Genomic DNA, 22101 nt, shown 5'->3' with positions numbered 1-22101 from the left:
CGTCTCCTTCCCCACCCGCGGAACCGCGGCTGCAAGCCGGAAGTGCGCTTCGGCCCGCGGCCACCAGGGCCCGCCCCCGGGCTCCCTGTGACGCACTTCCGGCGCGCCGGCGCCCGCGCGTTTGCGGGTCGCGCGGCAGTGACGCGAGGCGCCGGGAGCTGCCGGGCGCGCTCTTTCCCGCCTCAGGCTCGGCGGACGGGCGGCGCTCCCGGCCCCACGCCCCTCCGCGGGCGGCGCCTCCCCCGGCCGCCCCTTCTTGGGCCCCGAGGGAGCGTGCGAGGCCGGCGCGTCCGCGGTGCGCTGCCCGCTCGCGTCTCCTTCGGTCGTCACGGCCCTGCGGCCGCTGCGGGCTGCGGGCTGGCCGGTGCTGCGCTGGCGCCCCGCAGGCCGCTGCAGGCCGGCCGGGGGGGCAGGGCCGCCGCAGACGCCGGTGCAGTTAAAGCCGCGGGCTCCGGCCGGAGTGAAGGAGGCCGCCTGCCCGTCAGCCCCGTGGGACCCGCCCCCGGCCGTCGGGCCCGAGGGAGCTGAGCGGCGCGGGCATGGCCAGCATCACCCAGCTGTTCGACGACCTGTGCGAGGCCCTCCTGCCCCCTGCCAAGGCTCTCCTGGGCCAGCGCAGCCTGAGCCGCAGGCGGGCGAAGCAGAGCCTCAAGAGGGTGGCCTACAATGCCCTCTTCACAAACCTTTTCCAAGACGAGACTCCCAAGCTGCAGCCTGACCTCTCAAGACTCCCGGTGAAAAACAAGATCCTCATGCTGTCCTTTGACTTGAGAGTGGGGGGCCTGGGCCCCGAGGCTGACCGTCTGGAGGAGCATGTGGGGCAGCTCGAAGCAGCCCCTTGCTGTCCGCTGGTGGAGGTGGGGTCGGCTCTGGACCTGCTGGTTCAGCTGGCGGGCACTGGGCCCCCTCAAGTTCTGCCCCGAAAACGGGACTACTTCTTAAACAACAAGCATGTCGGGAGAAACGTGCCCTACAGCGGCTACGACTGCTACGACCTGAGTGTGTTTGAGATGGATGTTCAGTCTCTGATCTCCAGAGAGGAGTATTTATGTCAGGACATGATCCAGAAAGCGCTTCAGGTGATGGAAGCGACGCCGGGCACTGGCCTGCCCACTGCCCGGCTCTTCTCTTACGGTGACCCTTATGGTGACAGGTTTGAGAGAGACACCCGGGTCTCGCTCTTCGGAGCCCTTGTGCACAGTCGCACCTACGACATGGATGTCCGGCTGGACTTGCCCCCGGTGCCTGACAGCGCGGACCTCTTTGGACTGGCCATCAAGGTAAGTGCTGCTTTCTTGCCTTCGGCTCCTGGGGCCTCTGGAAATGTCTCCTTTGACCTTCCTTTTGTCACGGGAATGGTAGGACAGCGCTAGAGTCCAGGCCACTTGGTGGCTGAGCTGTGGTGAGCCCAGGCTTCCGCTCCCCACCTTCCTGGGATAGCACACTGCTGCCCACCTGTAGGCCCAAGCAACATGCTGCTTCTCATGTTTACCCAACAGGGCGTGTTGTTAAGTCACTTATTCTGCCTCTAGAGGTGCTACTTAAACTTAAGTTAATTAAAATGAAATAAAAAGTTCAGTTCCACCCTGCCAGCGTTGACCCCTGAACCAAGAGGTCACCAGTTCTATTCCCGGTGGGCACATGCTGGAGTTGTGGGCTTGATCCCCAGTAGGGGGCGTGCAGGAGGCAGCCAATTGATGTTTCTCTTACTGATGTTTTTAGCTCTCCCTCTCCCTTTCTAAAATCAATAAAAACATATCAAAAAAAAAAAGTGGTAAAACTTAACCACAATAAAAAAAAGTTCAGTTCCTCAGTCATATAAGCCACATTTCAAGGGCTCAGTAACCACATGTGGCAAAAAATGTTTGTTTATACCCTACATGAAGTTTTAATACATACTTTTTTCCCACCTGTAAGGTGGGATTTTTCCTACATTATTAAGTCAGTCATCATTGGACTTTGTATTTTGTGGTTTTATGAATGTTGCCGAAAGGATGCACTGTCGTTGCTCACTCATTCCCTCACTATGAGACATTCAAGTTATTTGCAAGCAAACAATGCTGGCACATACATCTTGGTCTACATAAATTTTTCGTTATCTAGTATGACTTTTATGCTGGGTTCCCCAAAATGGAATTTCCAGACTGGATGCATTTCATTGTGAGTTATATTGAGACTTATGTATTGTGTGAAATTGGAAGTTGGTAACTTTAGTAAATTAACTTAGTTCCTTAAGTGATTTAATGGAGGCAAAACACTGTGTGGTACATATGTGCTCAAGAGAAACAGGAAACATTCTGCCAGGTCTTTACTGTGTGAGTAAATGTGTGGAGAAGTTCCAGAATTTCCATCACACAGTGAAACTCAGACCCAAAGGCAGACGTGGTGTTTCCTCCTTCCCCCTTGTTTCCAGGTGCCTCAAAGTGTGGACCCATCCGAAGATGAAGGGTTCCAGTCAGCATCCAACTTGACTCCCGACTCCCAGTCTGAGCAGGGCACAACCCCAGAGATCGACCCCTGGGATGCCGTGCTCACCTATGAGGCCAGCAAGCGGAGGTGTTGGGAACAAATCGGCTGGTACGTGCACCTTTGCCTTTACAGACACTGACCTCCTCTGGCACCTGCTTGCACCTTTACCCAGAGAGCCCAGCAGACAATGATCTCCTCTGGCATCTGATCGTGCCTTTACCCAGAGAGCCCAGGTGGCTCTGGTAGAAGCTGCTATGACAAGATTGGGGACCAGGAAGTTTCAGTCAGGCTGGTGCACAAAACTGTCTTTGTTCTGGGAGTGGAGAGAAATGCTGGGGGGGAAGGCCTTCAGGCTTTACAGAAGTTCCCACTGTGCCAGCAGCTCCACAGATCACACTTCCTAGTGGAACAGCCACTTGCATTTGAGTTAACGTCCTTACCACAAGGGTTCCAATCCGAGGTGTCTGAGTGAGGCCTGGCAGACAGTGTGGTCAGGGCTGGGAAGAAATGCTCCCGGGCCGGGGTGCTGATGAGGGAACTTTCTTCGTGCCCACTGTTGTCCTCATCTAGAAGGATGAGAGTGCTGCTCTCCCGCTGGTCATTGTGGTTGTAGCAGTGTTTCGTTGATTGCTGCTCATCCGAGTCTGGGGTTCTCTGAGTCAGCGACATGCTTCTGTCTTGAAATCTCCTGGAATGGGGGGGATGCAGGCCTCTCTTTAGAACCTGTTTCCATTTAGACCCCAGCCACCTGCTTGGTTCCTGCCGTGGGCAGTTAAAAAAGCTGTGTTCTTGCCAGAAGCAGAGCGCCATGTCCATGCACAGCCCCAAGACTGTGAACTCTGTCCCTGCCTCAGTCCTCTGGAGGACCCCTCCTTCCCCAAGGCTCACTCTGAGAGCCGGTTGGTCTACAGGACGCCACCCATTCTGGGGAAGCCGTTTCCTTCTGTCAGGGGCTGAGCTCTCTGTGGAGATGAGTGGGAATTGCTGGTTTCCTGCATGGGCTTTTCTCCGTTGGCTCTGAGTCCTGGGAGGCATGGTGGTGCTGGGGTGACCCTGCAGGAATAGGGCAGGAGCTGTGTGCTCCTCCTGCATTCAGATAGTTGTGAGTGAGGGAAGAGCGCAGTGTGGTGCATTTTCAGTTAAAAAGCACCATGACTTTAACGGGTTCTGAGATATATTGTCCTTGCACCTTGTGTACCATCCTGACATGGAGGTGAGACATGCTGGGGGTCTGACACCTGTCCATGTTAGGATGTCCTTGCAGCTTGGAGCCCGTTACCCACTCCTCGGAAAATGACTTTTGTCTTTGAAAAAATAAACGAGCCCGGCCGGGTGTGGCTCAGCGGTTAAGCGTCGACCTAGGATCCAGGCGATCATGGTTCGATTCCCGGTCAGGGCACATGCCCGGGTTGCGGGCTGCAGCCGATCAATGACTCTCTCATCATTGATGTTTCTAGCTCTCTCTCTCCCTCTCCTTTCCTCTCTCTGAAATCAATAAAGATATGTTTAAAATAAAATAAAATAAAGTAAAATAAACGATATTTTTTGATTTGCTAGACCTAAAATCAAGGGTTTTTGGGAGGAGGAGAAGAGAGCTGGTCAGGTGTTGAAAACAAGAAGAAAAGTTTCAGAAAGGCCTGTGTTCCCATGCTCTGTTTATTGAGAAATTACTTTTCCAGTGGATTTTTGAAAGACAGTTTTTTCATACTTTTCAGTAGAGGTGCCCTGTGTCCAGAACCGCACTCACAAGGCCCAGTGTGCCTGCTTTGTGCTAAAACATTCATGAGCCCAGCCAGTGTGGCTCAGTGGTTGAGCATCGACTTATGAGCTTGGAGGTCAGGGTTTGATTCCTCGTCAGGCCACATGTCTGGGTTGCAAGCTCGATCCCCAGTAGGGGGCACTCAGGAGGCTGCCAATCAATGACTCATCATTGGTGTTTCTCTCTCTCTCCCTCTCCCTTCCACTCTCTGAAATCAATAAAAAAACAAACAAACAAAAAGAAGAACATTCATGAGACTTTGCTCTGTCCATCCTTTGTATAATGTACACATAACACAAAATTGAACACTAACCATTTTTAAGTGCACAGCTCAGTGGCATTAACTACATTCACAGTGCTATGCAGCTGTCACCATCATCTCCACAGCTTTCCATCTTCCCAAATGAAACTCTGTCCTCATTAAACACTAACTCCCCATCCTCCCTGCAGCCCTTGGCACCACCATCCTACTTTCTGAATCTGCCTATCGCAGGGACCTCCTATAAGTGGAATCTACAGTATTCGTCCTTCTGTGTCTGGGTTATTTCACTGAGCATAATGTCCTCAAGCTTCATCAATGTTGTAGCAGGTGCCAGAATGTCCCTCTTTTTGAAGGCTGAATCATATTCCTTTGTGTGGATGGATCATGTTTTTTAAAAAAAATTTAATTTTTAAAATTAAAAAGTGTTTAAAAAAATATTGTTCTATTGATTTTAGAGAAAGAGGAAGGGAGAGGGTAAGAGAAGAGAGACAGAGAGAAACATCGAAGTGAGAGAGAAGCGTCTATTGGCTGCTTCCTACACAGCACCTACTGGAGATCGAGCCCACAACCTGGGCTTATGTCCTGAATGGGAATTGAACCAGTGACCTTCTGGTGCATGGGTAAACACCCAACCAACTGAGCCACACCAGGCAGGGCTGGATCACATTTTTTTTAATCCATGTATCCGTCGCTGGACACTCGGCCTACTTCTACCTTTGGACTGTTGTGAATATGCTGCTGTGCACGTGGGTGTGCAAACCTTATGCTTGTTTTTAACCTAAAGATACATTGTGAGTGAGGGGTCATCCTGAGGACCACAGCGTGTGCTCTGTGGGTGCTGGCGGGTGGGACTCTGTGTGAATTGCCTGGTTAGGATCCAGCACAGCTGGCAGTAAACCCACAGAGATGACTGAGAGTCTGGTGGCTGGTTAGATACATACCTGCTCCGTATTTCCTATACATTTTCAGTCATTTTCTCCTGCCTTGTGTTTATCTAGTTGAGGTGCCTGTGGCTTTGTCTCCACAGCCCCCCTGGCCACAGAGAGGAGCCCTACCTCACAGAGGCGGGAAGGGATGCCTTCGACAGTTTCTGCAGGCTGTGCCAAGGGGAGCTGCAGGTGCTGGGCGGGAGCCTCCTGCAGGCAACGCAGCCCGTGTTGGTGCAGGAGTGCGAGCTGGTGAAGGATGTGCTGAACGTCTTGATTGGGGTTGTGTCTACCACATTTCCCCTCTGCCAGGTAAGGGGTGCCGACAGCATGTGGTCACTACACGGGTGCAGGGTTTGTGGCCGGCACTGTCTGAGCACTCCAGAGAGCAGGAGGAGGCCAGTGCGGCAAGTAGATGGGCTGGGTGGACCTGCAAGCTGCTCAGTGACGACTGCAGCAACAAGCTTCTCATTTCAGTTCTAAAAACTATTCATTTATTAGCACCTTTTTACAAACTGAACAAGAGTGAGATATTCATCGCTATCAGTGAAACAGGAGAAATGGATCTGCTGTTTGCTTGCCCTTGCCCTTCGAGCGTCCTGCACACAGACAGCACAGGCGGCCTTCAGGAAGGGCCACGCAGAAAGGCAACTGTCTCTGGCTTTTCTCACTTCATGGACATCTCTTCTGGCCACTTACTTGGCTGGGGCCTTGCTTCTCCTGACCAGGACTGCAGTTTACCCAGCCCTTGCTCTTGTTGGGCCTCATATGTGAATGTATTGATGAAAATGAAGCCTTTTGTACAGGTTCTCCCAGTGCCGCCTCCTGTCACGGAAATTCCTGGCCTTTCCATGTCTCACATGCTCAATCACAGCGGCTGCATGGGCACATTTGGGTGGTGCTGCTGCTGCTGAGGGCTTCCCTCTGGACACGGTTCTAGCACCCCATTTTCATGACCTCATAGTGTTTTGTCACATAACTTAAAATGTACCATCTTCACCACTTAAGTGCACAGCTCAGTGGCATTAGGTACATTCACAGTGTTGTGCAGCCATCACCATCCTCTCCAGAACTTTCTTTTTTTTCTTCAAATTTTGTCTTTATTGTTGAAAGTATTACAGATGTCCCTTTTCCCCCCATCGATCCCCAGAACTTTCCATCTTCCCAACAGAAACTCTGTCCCCATTAAACACTAATCCCCTCTCCTTTCCCCAGCCCCTGGCAACCTCCATCTACTTCCTATCTCTATGAATGTGACTCCAGGTGCCTCATGTCAGTGGACTCTACAGTGTGTGTCCTTCTGTGTCTGGCTTATGTCACTGAGTGCGGTGTCCTCAGGCTTCACCTATGTGGTTGCATGTGTCGGAATTTCCTTCCTTTTTAAGGCTGAGCAACATTCCATGTATGTGTGGACCATGCTTATCCTTCACCTGTCGATGGACACTTGGGCTCCTTTCACCTCTTGGCTGCTGTGAGCATGGGTGTGCAGATCTCCGTGTGGGTCCTGCTTTTACATCCTTTGTGTATATGTGGACGTCCTGTGTTCCCAGCACCATGCGTTGAAAAGACTGTTCTCCCATTGAATGGTCTTTGTGCCCTTGTTGAAAATTAACTGACTATGTATGTGAGGGTTTATGTCTGGGCTCTCTGTTTTGTTCCATCAGTCTGTCTTTCTGTCCTCATGCCAGGACTGCGGTGTTTGATTACTGTAGCTTTGTGGTAAGTTTTGAACTTGGGAAGTGTGAGTCCTCCAACTCTTTTCTTTTTCAAAATTGCTTTGGTTATTAAGGGCCCCTTGCAGTTCCACATACATTTTAGAAAAGGCTTTTCTGTTTCTGCTTCTGCAAAAACACCATTGGGATATTGATGGGGGATTGCATTGAACTTATAGATGGCTTTGGATAGTACTGTCATCTTTTTTTTTTTTTTAATATATCTTTATTGATTTCAGAGAGAGGAAAGGAGAGGGAGAGAGAGAGATAGAAACATCAATGATGAGAGAGTCATTGATCGAGCCCTCAACTGGGGCATGTGCCCTGACCGGGAATCGAACCCTGATTGCCTGGATCCTAGGTCGATGCTCAACCGCTGAGCCATGCCCGGCTGGGCAGTACTGTCATCTTAACAGTATTAAATATTCCAGTCCATGACCATGGGTTGTCTTTCCACTTACTTAGGTTTTGATTTGTTTCAGCAACGCTTTACGCAAGCCTTTTGCCTCCCGGTTAAATTTATCTCTTAAGTAACTTTATTCTCATATTGCTATTGTAAACATAATTGTTTTCTTAATTTCCCTGTCAGCTTTCTTAGTGCCTGTATATAAAAGTACAACTGATTTTTGTGTGTTGATTTTGTAGCTGCACCTTTGCAGAGTTTGCTTATTCTGGTAGTCTTTGTGTGGCTTCTTTAGGGTTTTCTATACGTATGATCAAGTCATCTACTAATAGATCATTTCACGTCTTTTCCAATTTGGATACCTTTTATTTATTGTTTCTTGCCTGATGGCTCTGGCTGGGACTTTTGGCACCATTTGGACAAAAGTAGAAGCAGGCGTCCTGGTCTTGTTTCCGATCCCAGGGGAAAGCTTTCCGTCTCCACCACTGCCTGTGACGTCGGTTCTGTGTGTTGTGTACATGCCTTTATCATAGTGAGGACGCTCTCTTCCTAACTTAGCGAGTGTTTTGTCATGAAAGTGTGTTGGATTTTGTCACATGCGTGTTTGGGGCGTCAGTTGAGGTTCTGTGACCTGTATCACAGTGATTGATCTTGGAGGGAACTGCCCTTGCGTTCCTGAGATGAAACCACCCCGTCGTGGCTGTGTGTGGGATTCGGACTGTAGGACTTGACTGGGGATTTTGCATCCGTGTTCACAGGGATATTGGTCTATAGTTTCCTTCCTTGTGACGTATTTATCCAGCTTTGATTTGGGACAATACTGACCTCATAGCATTAGGGACCACTCCCTCTTCTTCAAGTTTTGGAAGAGTTTGAGAACAATTGGTGTGTGTTCTTTTTTTTTTTTTTTTTTTTTAATATTTTTATTGATGTCAGAAGGAGGGAGAGAGAGAGAGAGAAACATCAATGATGAGAGTCATTGATCGGCTGCCTCCTGCATGCCTCCTACAGGGATCAAGCCCGCATCCCGGGCATATGCCCCGACTAGGAATCACACCGTGATCTGGATCACAGGTCGCTGCTCAGCCGCAGCCACGCTGGTCGGTGGTGGTAGCTCTTTTTCACCCTCACCTGAGGTTATTTTTCCATTGCTTTTTCAGAAAGGGTGGGAGGGGGAGAGAGAGAGAGATCAGTGTGAGAGAGACACAATGATTGGTTGCCTCCTACACTCGCCCCAACCAAGTGGGGGATGGAGCCTGCAACCAAGTACGTGCCCTTGGCTGGGATCGAACCCAGGACCCTTCAGTCTGTGGGCTGATGCTCTAACCACTGAGCCAGAACAGCCAGGGCATAGTTCTTTGTTTGGTAGAAGTCACCAGTGAAGCCATTAAAGTACAGCAAAATACACATAACATTTATCATTTTAGTGTTGGGAGGTGTGTTGGTCTTAGCCTGTGGATAATGACCTTGTTTGGGATGCCTGAGACACTCACTCCGCCTGCATTGATGTGTGGCAGCCCCACATACATTCCCCCCGCACCCGGCTGTGTTGTGGATGGACCGGCCCTTGTGATTCCTTGGATTTCAGGATGCACCTCAGCAAGAAACCATTAGGGAACTCTGAAGAATAAAATTTACTCCTCACAGGTCTCGGAGGGTGCACAGCACCTACGGGACCACCCAGCGAGGTCTTAGGGAGAGAGAGAGGAGGGAGGGGATCTGGGGCTCTGCCTCCGTTGGGGTGAAGGGTGGGGTTGCGTAGGGTTTTGTAGGTTTACTCTTTATTGGTGAATTTACAACACAAGGGTGGGAATTAGGGTGCAGGGAGCGAGAATTGTGGTCACTCACGTGGTCAGTTATCTAGGCCGCCTGGAGTTTCTAAAAGGGGAACTTCGCCGGTGGGGCTGCCTGTCCCATTCTCATGCTTCACTGGCAGCTGCGTCTGCAGGGTGAATGGGTGCTCAAGACGGGGGTCAGGCCCTCACATACAGGAGGCTTTGGCTAGGAATCTGTGTCCTCGTTAGAGGTCTGTGTAGAGTTTCCATTTCTTCTTGCATCAGTTTTGCAATTTTGTATGTTCCTGGGAGATTGTCCGTTTCACCTGGGTCATCTGATTTGGTGGTGTTATCTTACTGCCCTTTGTATTTCTGAAGGACCGGTGGTGATGTCCCACTGTCACTTCTGATTCTGGCACTTTCGTCTCCTCTCCTTTTCTCTGTCATCTTTTTTCTTAGTCAGTCCTGCTAAAGGTTTGTCAATTTTGTTGATCTTTTCAAAGAACCAACGTTTGGTTTCATGATTCTTTTTACTGTTTCTAGTCTATTTTACGTACCTCTGGTCTCATCTTTGTTATTTCCCTCTTTCTGCTTTGGGTTTAGTTTGCTGCTTTTTTAGTTCCTTAAAGTGTGCAGTGCAGCTGCTGACCTGAGACCTTTCTTCCTTCTAACATAGGCACATGGGCTATGCATTTTCCTTTTACACCGCTGTCATTGGGTCCCCTTGTGCTGTGTTGGCCATCCCTCAGGCTGTCTGTTCTCAGGGGCAGGCAGTGGAGTGGGAATGTGCTGTGGCAGATACTGTGTGTGTTGTCCATTGCTTCCTCTGACATGTCCCCAGGAGCCAGGTTATCAGCTCCAATGGCCATTTTCTAAAGCTTCCGCCCCCAAGAAGGTTGTTCCATGTGGTCTTTTTGTGTAGTGTGGAGGGCACCCTGTCTCCCTGCACCCTTTCCACGGACAGCTTGGCATTTAAATGTGTCTTCAGTGTGGTCAGTGGAAATGACACCCTGTTTCTGTGTGTTTCATTACTGGGGTGGGACAGCTGGGTATGCTCTGTGGCCATCTGCTCTTTGCCTTTGGAACTTCCTGTTCATGTGTCTTGGGTAGGACTCTTAGTCTTGGGCTCTCTGGGCAGAGCTGTGGTTGGTACATGGGTGTAAGGGGTCTTGGACATATGGCCCTAGGGACCTCTCCTCTGCCCTCTCCAGCCAACTCAGGCCTTCATGGTGAAGCGGGGGATCCACGTGTCGGGAACGTCCCCTGAGAGCATCAGCAGCCTCCTCTCAGAGGTGGCTGAGTGCGGGACCCACTATGCACGCCTGAGCCACTTCTCTCTGCAGCCTGTGCTGGACGCCTCGTGCAGCAAGGGCCTCGTGTTCCAGGTAGGCCCTGGCCTCATGGGGGCTGTCACAGCCCTTCCTGAGCACTGTGCACACTGCACAGTGAGATTCGGGAAGAGCCTCAGGGGTCTCACCTAGCACCACTGAAGCCTGTTTCCTGGTAATGCCTGAAGCCTAATGGTTACCCTTCAGGAACAGGATGTCTCACCGTCGCCGCTTCACTAGAAACCTGGGATAGTGGGAGGCAGGTGTGGCCCACATTTGGGGAGCCTGGGGCAAAGACCAGGTGGTATGCTCTACCCCACTGGATCCCCAGTGCGTTGCATGAAACTGACAGTAGAGCTTCCTTATTTGGCGAGTTGAGTTCCAGGAGCTGGTGCTGAACCACAGATGCCCATTCCTAGGGAAATGAAGCCCAGAGTTAGGGGATGGCAGCCAGCCCTCTCCCCAGCACCAGTGTACTCTTTCAAGCTTTGAGCTCAGTAGGGGTGTTTGTGTGTCCAGTGCTCTCCTCTCAGTCTCCTTGCCCAATAGGCCTTCACCAGCGGCCTGAGGAGGTACCTGCAGTATTACCGGGCTTGTGTCCTTGCCACCCCGCCCACCCTGAGCCTCCTTACCATTCGCTTTCTCTTCAAGAAGCTGGGCCGGCAGCTCAGGTGAGCCACAGCACAGTGCCGAGCGTGGGGGGCGGGTGGGAGCCTGGAGGACAGCCCTCCTGCTAGCTGTGTGGACAGCCCTTGCCCCAGCTGAGTTTATCAGGTGCTGGATGCTGGGCATGTATCTGTTGGTGGTCTACTATGGTGGGGGCTCCCACCTGAAGGGCACACAGGGTCCCCACAGACCTGGCCCCTGGCACTCAGGAACCAGTTAGTTAACCCAGGCGAGTGTCTGTGAGCAGGTGCTGTCTGGAGAAGAGAGAGTGAGGGGCTGGGGGCTCGGGGGAGGTGAGTTCAGTGGGAGAGGAGGCCTTCTAGGCAGAGGGGAGGAGTATGGGAGCCCCAAGGGCTAGATATGGGTATAGTAAGGGAAGTGGGGGCCCAGGGGGGTGCTGTGCTGCTGTGTGGACTATAGTGGGTGGAGAGGGTGAGGGCCTGAGAGAGGGTTTAGCAGTCATCTAGGCCAGAGGAGGTGGCAACCTGGGTGAGGTGGTGGGGGTACAGGTGGGGGCTTAGGGTAGAGCCCAGGTGCAGGGGAGGGGTCAGTATTCAAGAGAAATTGGAGCCCTGGCCAAGCTGGGAAGGAGGTGGATATGCATGGGGTGCCCATGGAGGGATCCAGTAGGAAGCTGAAATCTGAGACCCTTGAGGTGCAGCTGGTTTTAAAGCCAGAGCATGAAGATGGGTAGAGAAGGGCCTGGACACATTCTGCTCACCTGCTCTCACCTGGCCTCTCTGTCTAGGTACTTGGCTGAGCTCTGTGGTGTAGGTACCTGCGGAGGAGAGTCCAGGGCTTCTTTCCCCACTGTGAGTTCTGCCTGCTCCAGGAAAGGGGGTGTGGCTGTGACCACCTGGGTAGAGTTGCAGGGTCTCCTCTGCCGTGTGCATGTGTTGAGCCCCCTTTCCTTGCTGTCTGCAGGGGGTGAAGCTGCTCTCCTACCTCTACCAGGAGGCCCTGGATAACTGCAGCAACGAGCACTACCCGGTGCTGCTGTCCCTTCTCAAGACCAGCTGCGAGCCCTATACTCGGTGGGAGGTGGGGCCGGGGCAGGGCAGGGCCACATTCTGTCTTAGCAGATATTTGAGCTGCATTCCCTTGTCAGATACCTGCTGATTGTAGGGATGTAGATTGGGAGGGTAGAGTGGGGGAGCTTGGATAGGGCTCCCTGGGAAGATTACTACACCCCATGGTTGCCAGTGCTCCCCACGCCCACCTCACTGCTGGCCCACCCACCCTGGCAGGTTCATCTATGACTGGGTGTACAGTGGGGTCTTCAGAGATGTTTATGGCGAGTTCATGATCCAGGTGAACCATGAGTACCTGGGCTTCAGAGGTAGGTGGTGGCTGGCTACTGGGCTGGGCCTCCACGTTGTCAGGTGGGCCATAGTGGTCCTGGATACAGGACAGCCATGTGTTCTGTCCCGCATTCAGATAAGTCCTACTGGACCCACGGCTATGTGCTCATCTCCAAGGAGGCGGAGGACTGTGTGCCTGCGTTCTTGAAGCACATTGCTCACGACGTATATGTCTGCGGGAAGACCATCAACTTGCTGAAGCTCTGCTGCCCCCGGGTGAGTGAGGATGGTCCCCCCACGCCCCGCTGGAGCTCTCCCCTCACCCTGCCCCTTGTCCCTCTGGCCCCTGGGAGCTGAGATTCTGATCCGTCAGTCCCTGTCCCCCGAGACCTGGCTGTCTGTTCTCATCTCTGGATCAGCGCTTTGGAGCTGGCACTGTGGTCCCCTTGGGGTCCCCTGAGTTCCACGAATGGCTCCTGTCTCTGGGCACGTGCTCAGAGATGGGAAAAAAGCTCAGGCATTTCTGAGGCCAGGAGCAGTGGGCCCCTTCCCTCCCTCCAACCTCCACGTGGGAGAAGGCCCGTTGGGTAGGAATGGGCTGCGGCTGCAGGAAGAGGCACCAGGCAGGTTCAGGGAGTTGTGTCTGGAGCAGAGGCTTGGACAGAGGCCTGTGCCAGCATCCATGAGGCCAAGGCCCAGGGGGCCGGTGGTGGGTGTGGATGGATGACATCCTTTGAAAGGTGCTGTCTGATGTCTGAGCAGAGAGGCAGGCAAGCTGGCCATGTGGACCTGGGGCTTCCAAGCAGCAGAACAGAGAGGGTGGAGGCTGGACCAGGGGGCCAGTGTCGGGCTGGGCAGGGGCAGGGCAGACGAGAGGCCAGGTTCAGCCTTTGTTTAATGGGTCCCTTCTGGGCTGAGAACTGGCTAGAACGGCCAGGACAGGTGCAGAGGCTGTTCAGGTGAGCTAGGAGTGGGGAGCTCCCAGGAGCTGCCCGGAGATTGGCTGGGGGAGGGTGGGGCTCCAGGGCTGGTGTGGAGCAGGGCCCAGTCTGTCCTGTGTGGGCTGACCTCAGTGCCTGGCCCTCTGGTCAGGAGGCTCAGGACCTCCAGGTCCCCACAGCTGCTTCTGAAGGTCATCTGTGGGGTCAGACCTGCCTCTGCTGCAGGTAGCCTGGTCCTGGGTGGAGGTCCCAAGCAGCGTGTCTGGTGTGCTCGGGGCTGTGGAGGGTGTTGTTCCCCTTAGTTGAGGAATGAACTGTCCCATTTGGGGGACCAAAGCAGAGAAACATCTGGGCGTGGGGCCACGTCACCGGGCTCACAGTGGGTCTCCCTCCGTGGCAGCATTATCTCTGCTGGTCCGACGTCCCTGTCCCCCGGATCTCTGTGATTTTCTCCCCTGAGGAGCTGAAGGAGATTGAGAAGGACTGTGCCATCTACGTGGGGCGGATGGAGAGGGTGGCCCGCCACAGCTCCATCAGCAAGGAGGAGAAGGTGCGATGACCGCAGCCCTGGGGCTTCCCTCACATCCTCCCTCCAAGGGGTGCTGGTGTGGGGCCTGTAAGACGGTGCTGCCCCTGGCGTTCTCTGTCCTGGGGGTGTGTCTGGGTGGGGAATGCCCAGGCAGAGGCTCTGTCCCCTTTTCTCCTGGAGCTGGCGGGCGCTAGAGAGGGAGCTAGCCCTTCATCCCCACAGGGAAGTCACTCCTGAGCTCCTTGGCCCCCTCCAGTGGGAGCACACTCAGGCCTGGGGTCTCAGCCTCCCGTTGCCGTGCAAGACCCTGCCAGCGGCCTGGGAGCCAGCCTGTCACTGTTTGGGATGGGGCACCTTGTCCTTGCCCTTACAGCTTGGCCTTGTCCCTGGAGGGGGTGGTCTGCCTGGGATTTGAGCAGCCCCATTGCCACCGTCCAGCCCAGGGGAAGGGCAGACAGTGGGATGTATTCACTCATGGTCTTTTCCAGGAGTTACGAATGGAAATTGCTAAACAAGAGTTAATCGTCCAAGCCCGAGAAGCAGCGTCCAGGGTCCTTAGTGCACTGAGCGGTACGTGTGGCTTGGGTCCCCCCTCTGTAATTCTGGGGGCCACCAGCTGGGGGCTCCTCACAACGGTTCTTTCTCTGTCTCCATGCAGATCGGCAGATGTCCGAACGGATGGCCTTGGATGCCCGGAAGCGAGAGCAGTTTCAGAGGCTGAAAGAGCAGTTTGTGAAGGACCAGGAGGTGGGTGGGTTGAGGGTCCTGGGTGGGGGTGGGGAGGGTCAGCTCGTAGGGTCCGGTTTAACCAGTGAGGCCACATGTGTACGTGTTGTGCAGCGACGCCGGGCAGCCAGGCAGGAGGAGCTGGACGACGACTTCAGCTACGCCCGTGAACTCCGGGACCGGGAGAGGAGGCTGAAGGCCCTGGAGGAGCAGCTGGAGAGGAAGGCGAGGTAGGGTGGCCGAGGGCAGAGCGGTCACTCCGGGCTGACCCTCCTCGGGTAAGGGCACGCAGGGCCCCCATAACTGGTTTGATCTTAGTGATGGTCGTTTTACTTTTTATTTGGAAAATTTTCAAGTAGTTACCTCAACTCTGGGCATCCACTTGGCCTCAGTACTCCTGGACGTGGGCGTTGGCATGCTTAGGTATCCTGAGCTGCCCTCCGAATGTCTCTCTTGGTTGGTTTGTGTGGGTGGAGTCCAGGCATGTCCCTGCTCCTTGTCTCTGTTTATGGTAAATAACTCCTGTTCATTTAACTTTAACCTGTTATCAGCCTGGCAGAGAGGGGCATCTGTCCAGCACAGCATCAGACAGTCCGTCTCTTATGGTGTCAGGCTTGTCCCACCCTCCCCTGTGTTTCCCCTAAGCTGGGAGCAGTGCTGGCCTCTCCGGGGTGCCTTTGTTTGGGGGGCTGTCCCTTCCTGCTCTTGGCCTTGGTGGTCCCGAGCTCAGATGCTGTTTGTAGAGCAGTGACCTGGAGCCAGAGTTATGTACACATATGTCTGTGTCTGTGTGAACATACTTGCATGTGTATGTACGTGCACATGTCTGTGAGTATATGCACGTGTGTGTGCATGTGTGTGTGCGCACTTGTGGGTAGATGTGATTCTCTTTCCTTCTGTGCAGCTGAGGAAGGGAGGCTGCCCCCAGAGGGCCCTTTGCCTCAGGCTGTGTAGGGGCTCATGCTGGTGCTCATTCAGCAGACGTCTGCCAAGCCCTGGCTGGGTGCTGGCCCCTGGTGGGTGGGATGACCAGCCTGATGAGGCCCTTGCAGGAGCTGTGGGGGTGCAGAGGAACCAGCTGGTGGTCTGGGGAAAGTGCCAGGCTGTGCAGACCACGCACCAGGGCCTCTGTCATAGAGAACCATCCGCGTGGGGAGCCAGCTGGACAGTGTGGGGTGACTGGTGACCAGTCCTCTCTGGATGTGGCTTCAGGCAGGCGCTGGTTGACCATTATAGCAAGTTGTCTGCAGAGGCAGCTCGTCGAGAGCAGAAGGCACTGTGGAAAATCCAGAGGCACAGACTGGCGGGTGTACGGGCTCGCTTTCTCTTAGAAGACCAGGAACATATTCAGGTGTGTGTTAGGGGCAGCTCTTCCCTGGGGTCTGGGGGACTCAGAAGCCCCTGAAACTCCATGCACACCTGTGCACCCTTTTAGGGGAGGGTTGGTGATTCTTCAGTTGTTTGGAGATGTGGTTGGGAAGAGGCTGTGAGTGCTGCCTTCAGGCTGGGAGCAGGGTGCTGCACAGGCCTTGCCTTGTCTCAGTGCCACTGCAGTTGTGACCGGTGGGCATGGAGGCTCTGGGCCGGGTGGTTCAGGCCTGAGTGTCAGGTCTGCTCCACTTTGAGCAGCTGCTGCCTCATATCTTGCTAACTGAATTTCAGGCCATGCTGAAAGATGTGTCCAAGGGGAAACCCCCAGAGCCGCCGACTGTCCTCCTGAGTGCATGCTCCCAGGTGAGGGGCTGGGCAGGACCCAGAGTGTGTAGTGGGGACTCTGGGTGCCCAGGCCTGTGCTGCCTAGGGAGCACAGTGGGTGCCTGTCATGTGTCCCCAGCCCCCTATTTGATGGGTTTTGGTGCTGGTTACAGGACTGAATTTGGTGATAGAGCCAGACAACTAGAGGGACCAATGTGCTCTTGTGTTTTAGGCCTTGTCTCCATGCCCTGAGCACCCCGATGGAGGTGGCAGCTGTGATTCTGGGTGTGCAGAGCAGCACATGACTGCCTGGGATGGCCCAAGCAGACCAAGTGAGCTGACGCCACAGCCCCTTGAGCCTCTAGCAACGGCCTGCGGCGGCTCAGAGCTGGGAGCAGGCCCACAGCCAGAGCAGGCAGAGGTGCTGGGACCATTCTCTGCAGGCCTGAGCATCCAAGATTTCCTGCCCATGGGCCAGGGTGCTGAGCAGCTTGTGGACACTGGTGTGGCCCCTGTCTTGGAGGAAGCACTGCAGACCATTGGCTCAGACCTTCCCCCCTCGGCTTCATCAGCAACAGCAGGCACAGGGTGCTCTGGGCCACAGGAGTACGATTTCAGAACCGTCCTGAGGCCAGCTGTAGTCATGGCCCCAGGGTCTCTCCAGACTGTAGGAGGTAGCTTGGGCTTTGAGGGGCTGCAGCTGTGGGGGGACAGTCACGTGCAGCTCGACACGTGTGTTCCGGATGGACAGGTGACTCTGCCTTACCCACACCCGCCCAGGAACAACTTCCCCCAGGAGAGGAGTAGCCAGGCCATGGGGCAGCCCCCTGGGCATGTGTCAGAGGATGGTATTCTCACAGGGGGTTATGCTTCCGGAACGGCCCCCTCCCGGCCACGGTGGAACGTCCATGGACATGTGTCTGATGCCAGCATCAAGGTGGGAGAGAATGTGTGGGATGTAGCATCCTCCCGGCCACGGTGGAATGTCCATGGACATGTGTCTGATGCCAGCATCAAGGTGGGGGAGAATGTGTGGGACGTGGCATCCTCCCAGCCACGGTGGAATGTCCACGGACACGTGTCTGATGCTAGCATCAAGGTGGGGGAGAATGTGTGGGACGTGGCATCCTCCCGGCCACGGTGGAACGTCCACGGACACGTATCTGATGCCAGCATCAAGGTGGGAGAGAATGTGTGGGATGTGGCATCCTCCCGGCCACGGTGGAACATCCATGGACATGTGTCTCAGTCCCAGGTGATGCTGGGGGTGCTCCCAGAGGAAGCCCAGCCTGATACGCCCAGACCCCTTCAGAGTCCCCCTGACCACGTGTCCCAGTCAGGCCTCAGCCTGGAAGCACAGAGCCCTCCTAGGGAACATGATTCACAGCTGCTGGCAGCCCCAGCCCCAGACAGCTCCTGCACTCGGGTGGCTGGCTCTGGCTCTGGGGAAGGTGGCCTCCAGGCCATGCCATCTGCTGAGGCTGAGCCCAGTGCTCTGGGAGACAGCATTTCTGAGGAGCCAGGTCAGTGGGACCTCAGTTATCCTGTCACTGCTGGTGTCTGGGTCCAGGAGGGAGCGGGAGGAAGGGTGAGAAATCTGCTGTCCTGGGGACTTAGGAGGTACTGCCCCACAGCAGGCACTCGTCCCTTATACCCCCTGCCGACCCATTTATGCCACTCAGGCCCAGGGAAGAGTGGGGACATCGAGGACTGCTCTCCAAGCCGGCCTTCAAGCTCACAGGTCAGGGCAGATGAGGTTGGGGGGTCGGGTGGGGGGGCACACTCCGCTGGCCACCCCCTGCCTGGCCTTGCATGGGCTGTGGGCCACCTGCCCTTCCTCTTTCGGACAAGGGACAGGGCAGGTGCCTTGATGCTGGGTTGTCTTAGGAAGGTGCAGCCGCCCAGAGTAGACCAGGCCTCGGGGAGCAGGTGGACGACGGGGCAGTGGCCAGGAACCAGGGCAGGGAGCAGGCTTACCTGGCAGGCCTGGCGGAGCAGTACCGCCTGGAGCAGTACCCCGACAGCTACGAGGCCATGTGTGAGTGGGCAGGCTGGGGCGGGCGGCGGGCACCCGGGGTACGCCCAGGGGTGGACATCAGGCTGTGTCGCCCCTGCAGCAGAGCCTCCTGTGGCACGCCTCCTACACCACGGGCTTCCTCGGGCCTTCGCCCTCCCCGAGGACACCCGGGGCCCGGCGGACACAGATGAGACCATGGACGAGACCGCAGTGCAGCTGAGCGAGCTGCTGCCGCTGCCGGTGCTCATGAAGCACTCGGTCACCGCGCCGCTGGCCGCCCAGTGAGTGCCCCCGCCCCGCCCCGCCCCCTCTGCTGGGCCCCGCCCCCAGCCTCGGCCACGCTGACCCCCGCCCCCCGCAGCGTCTCCCTGGTGAACAGGGCCGCCGTGGACTACTTCTTCGTGGAGCTGCAGCTGCAGGCGCACTTCGAGGCCCTGCGGCACTTCCTGCTGATGGAGGACGGCGAGTTTGCGCAGTCCCTGAGCGACCTGCTCTTTGAGAAGGTGAGCCCGGGGCGCCGCCGTGTGGGGCGGGGGGCAGGGGCGGCTGCGGGACTGCCCTGGACCCTGCATCCTCTCCCGCAGCTGGGCGCGGGCCAGACGCCCGGGGAGCTCCTCAACCCGCTGGTGCTCAACGCGGTGCTGCGCAAGGCGCTGCAGTTCAGCCTGCACGGCGACTCCCCGCTTGCTGCCAACCTCTCCTTCGCCCTCAAGTTCCTGCCGGAGGCCTTCGTCCCCAACGCCCCGGATGTGCTGAGCTGCCTGGAGCTCAGGTACAAGGTCAGCAGAGCCTGCGGTGTGGGCGGGGCGGGCTGGTGGTCAGGGCCGTGGGGCCAGGTGCGATGAACCACTCCCCGCAGGTTGACTGGCCCCTCAACATCGTCATCACTGAGAGCTGCCTGAGCAGGTACAGCGGCATCTTCTCCTTCCTGCTGCAGCTGAAGCTCATGATGTGGACGCTCAAGGATGTCTGTTTCCACCTCAAGCGCACAGGTGAGGCCTGCCCAAGGCCGGCCCCTCATTTTCTGGTGGCCATGGTGGCAGCTGCTCATCCCCTTTCTGTGCAGCCCTGGTGAGCCCAGCCGCGGGCTCTGTGCAGTTCCGCCAGCTGCAGCTGTTCAAGCATGAGATGCAGCACTTCGTGAAGGTCATCCAGGGCTACATCGCCAACCAGATCCTGCACGTCACCTGGTGTGAGTTCCGGGCCAGGCTGGCCACTGTGGGCGACCTCGAGGAGATCCAGCGCGCCCACGCTGAGTACCTGCACAAGGCCGTCTTCAGGTGAGGCTCGGGGGCAGGGGCGGCAAGGGCGTGGGTTGCCCTGAGGCCAGCCACCCACCAGCAGTGTTGGCCCTTGCTCCCCAGGGGCCTGCTGACTGAGAAGGCAGCGCCGGTCATGAACATCATCCACAGTGTCTTCAGCTTGGTCCTCAAGTTCCGCAGCCAGCTTATCTCCCAGCCCTGGGGCCCAGCCGGTGGCCCCCGTGGCGCCGAGCACCCCAACTTTGCCCTCATGCAGCAGTCCTACAACACCTTCAAGTACTACTCCCACTTCCTTTTCAAAGGTGAGCCACCCCCACTGGCCAGTGGGCTTCCTGGCAGAAGGGTGGGGCCCTCCCTGGACCCCACCCATCTATTCACTGCCCCTTCCACAGTGGTGACCAAGTTAGTGAACCGAGGCTACCAGCCCCACCTGGAGGACTTCCTGCTGCGCATTAACTTCAACAACTACTACCAGGATGCCTGAGGCCTGCTCTGTGGCACCCAGGGGCATGCCACTTAGGGATGCCTCCCTTGGTTGGGTCCCGGGCCCAGGCTGGGGGCAGAATGATCACACAGAGATGGACCTTGGAAGCTGCTGGTTTATTTAGGGGCTGGCTCCCTACAAGCAGGAGCCATGCAGTGCTGCCCCTCCCAGGCTGCCACGGTGGTCTGTGGCTCTTTTGCCCTGGGCCTGGTCCCCTCTGCTGAGCTGTCCTTGCATGAGGCCGCTTTTTATGGGGCGCATGTTGGTTGTGGGACTGCTGGGCTGCTGAGTTGGCGTCAGACAGAGACGGGTCAGGTCCTGACTGGACGTCCCTGCCGTCATGGAGAGACGGTGATGGGGTTGCTTGCTGGCTGGGCACCGCCTCGTGGACTCAGCATGACTTGGAGCCTTGGGGGCCTCCCAGTGTGGAAGCCTCCAAGGCGGTTACGAGGATCACGTCACACACAGTTCCGCTGCCCAGAGCGGGGGCTTGCTGCTGTAGGAGTGTCGCCTGTCTGCTGCCCTGCTGGCCCCCTCAGGCTCAGTGGCCTCCGGGACCTCGGTGGCCTCCCCTTCCCTGTGGTATGGAGCCTCCAGCAGCTTCAGCACGCGCTGCACCTGGAGAGGAGCAAGGGGAGGTTGTTGGGGATGTCCCTCCCTGCTGCGGGACCCAGGGATAGAGGAGGGACAGGCAAGCCCTTGCCTCTGAGAAGTCTCCATTCTCAGCAGCCTCAATGGCGTTCTGTGCGATGTAGTTCCGCAGGACATATTTAGGGTTGTTGGCCTGCATGACTCGTGTGCGCTCAGCCTGCCAGGCGCTGTCGTCAGCGGCACCCTTCCTGTCCTCCTCCAGCCTGGTCCTAGAATCACAGCCAAGCCCACCTTTGCAGCAGCTGCAGCTCCCAGGGAGATGGTGCCACAGGCAGGCAGCACCTCACTGGCCCTGGACGGCAGGGTTGGCCTCACCTGTACTCCTGGAGCCAGTCTGTCCAGTGACCCCTGTTCCTGCTTAGCAGCTCAGCCGGGCTCAGCTGCTCCAGCCGCGACTGCTGCTCCACGCGCTCCAGCTCCTTTGTGATGCTCGCCCGGGTGCCAATGAGTGCGAAGAGCTGTGGGTTTGACTGTGCCAGCACCAGCATCATGGAGAGCTGCCTGTGAGGGTGGCACAGGGTGTCCAGAGGCTGCAGTGTTCCCACCACTGGTTATGGCTGCAGTCTGGGACCCCTGGACACCTTGATGACAACTGTCCTAGAGGAGGAGGAAATGGCCTCAGCTGCACCCCCACCTACAGCCCGACTGGAAGGGGACCCCAGGCCTGACAGAGGAGGCAGGGGCAGGGGCACCTACCAGCTATCCACCCTTGTCCAGCAGCCCCTCCACGTGATGAGACTCAGCTGCACCCGAGGAGCAGATGCCACAGACTGACTCAGGCGGACCCCTGGGGTAGGCAGGGAGGGTGTGGGACCACCCGGGTCCCAGAAAGACCAGGGGTAGGGCACCATCTCTCTGTTGCTTGGCACCCATCTCTGTCCCAACCCAGCACTGACTTCCCCTGGGAGGTCACTGCTGTTGGACAAGCCCTCAGCCCACACCCCACAGTGCTGCATTAAATCCCTCTCTGTCCACAGTCTGTTGGCTTGTTTGACAAAACCCACAACCATACCTCCTGCATCCTGTCCTGAGTGGGCTGCACCCTGGGGACATGTGTGCTTTTCCCGATGGGAGACGGTGCAGAAAGCATGTCCCAGTGGAAACCTAAGGGCCCACAGGCTCTTCCTGGGCGGACCAGAGAACTGGTCTGGGAAACCTCCCTGGAGCAGAGACCACCATTCCCCAGCCTCTACCA

General features: G+C 56.2%; 2 protein-coding genes across 3 annotated transcripts in view; one reads left to right on the top strand and one right to left on the bottom strand.

Moving 5' to 3' along the window:
- Positions 1-143: 143 nt before the first annotated feature.
- TUBGCP6 (tubulin gamma complex component 6) lies at positions 144-21882 on the top strand. Of its 2 annotated transcripts, XM_081130508.1 has the most exons (25): positions 144-1280; positions 2414-2577; positions 5518-5728; positions 10518-10691; positions 11184-11305; positions 12049-12112; positions 12225-12334; positions 12548-12639; positions 12738-12877; positions 13943-14092; positions 14560-14641; positions 14730-14818; positions 14912-15027; positions 16010-16148; positions 16460-16531; positions 16725-18015; positions 18175-18233; positions 18380-18530; positions 18610-18790; positions 18871-19012; positions 19094-19288; positions 19369-19501; positions 19576-19789; positions 19874-20073; positions 20164-21882. In XM_081130508.1, the coding sequence occupies exons 1-25, from the start codon at positions 540-542 to the stop codon at positions 20253-20255; spliced, it is 5124 nt and encodes a 1707-aa protein (XP_080986634.1). In that variant the 5' UTR covers positions 144-539; the 3' UTR covers positions 20256-21882. The 2 variants fall into 2 exon arrangements, with proteins under 2 accessions (XP_080986634.1, XP_080986633.1); XM_081130507.1 differs by having other exon boundaries at positions 452-1280; positions 18871-19288.
- SELENOO (selenoprotein O) overlaps positions 20351-22101 on the bottom strand; it is a 15071-nt gene continuing 13320 nt past the window's right edge. The window contains exons 7-9 of the mRNA XM_081130511.1: positions 21222-21407; positions 20959-21115; positions 20351-20873 (exon numbers count right to left, since the gene is read on the bottom strand). Of these exons, the coding sequence (XP_080986637.1) occupies positions 20709-20873; positions 20959-21115; positions 21222-21407 (508 nt within the window). The 3' untranslated portion in view covers positions 20351-20708. The remainder of the gene's footprint in view (positions 20874-20958; positions 21116-21221; positions 21408-22101) is intronic.

This window comes from Miniopterus schreibersii (assembly GCF_964146895.1).
Source record: "Miniopterus schreibersii genome assembly, chromosome: 2".
NCBI lineage: Eukaryota > Metazoa > Chordata > Mammalia > Chiroptera > Miniopteridae > Miniopterus > Miniopterus schreibersii.
The sequence above is the reverse complement of the archived record's forward strand: the minus strand, read 5'-3'. Positions and strand labels throughout refer to the sequence as shown.

Excerpts from the sequence above, each read along its gene's own strand:
- TUBGCP6 (XM_081130507.1), top strand. The coding sequence starts at position 540 with ATGGCCAGCATCACCCAGCTGTTCGACGACCTGTGCGAGGCCCTCCTG. Across the intron at positions 12,335-12,547 it reads AGCTGCGAGCCCTATACTCG|GTTCATCTATGACTGGGTGT; the intron begins GTGGGAGGTGGG and ends CCACCCTGGCAG. Across the intron at positions 18,234-18,379 it reads GCCGGCCTTCAAGCTCACAG|GAAGGTGCAGCCGCCCAGAG; the intron begins GTCAGGGCAGAT and ends GGGTTGTCTTAG.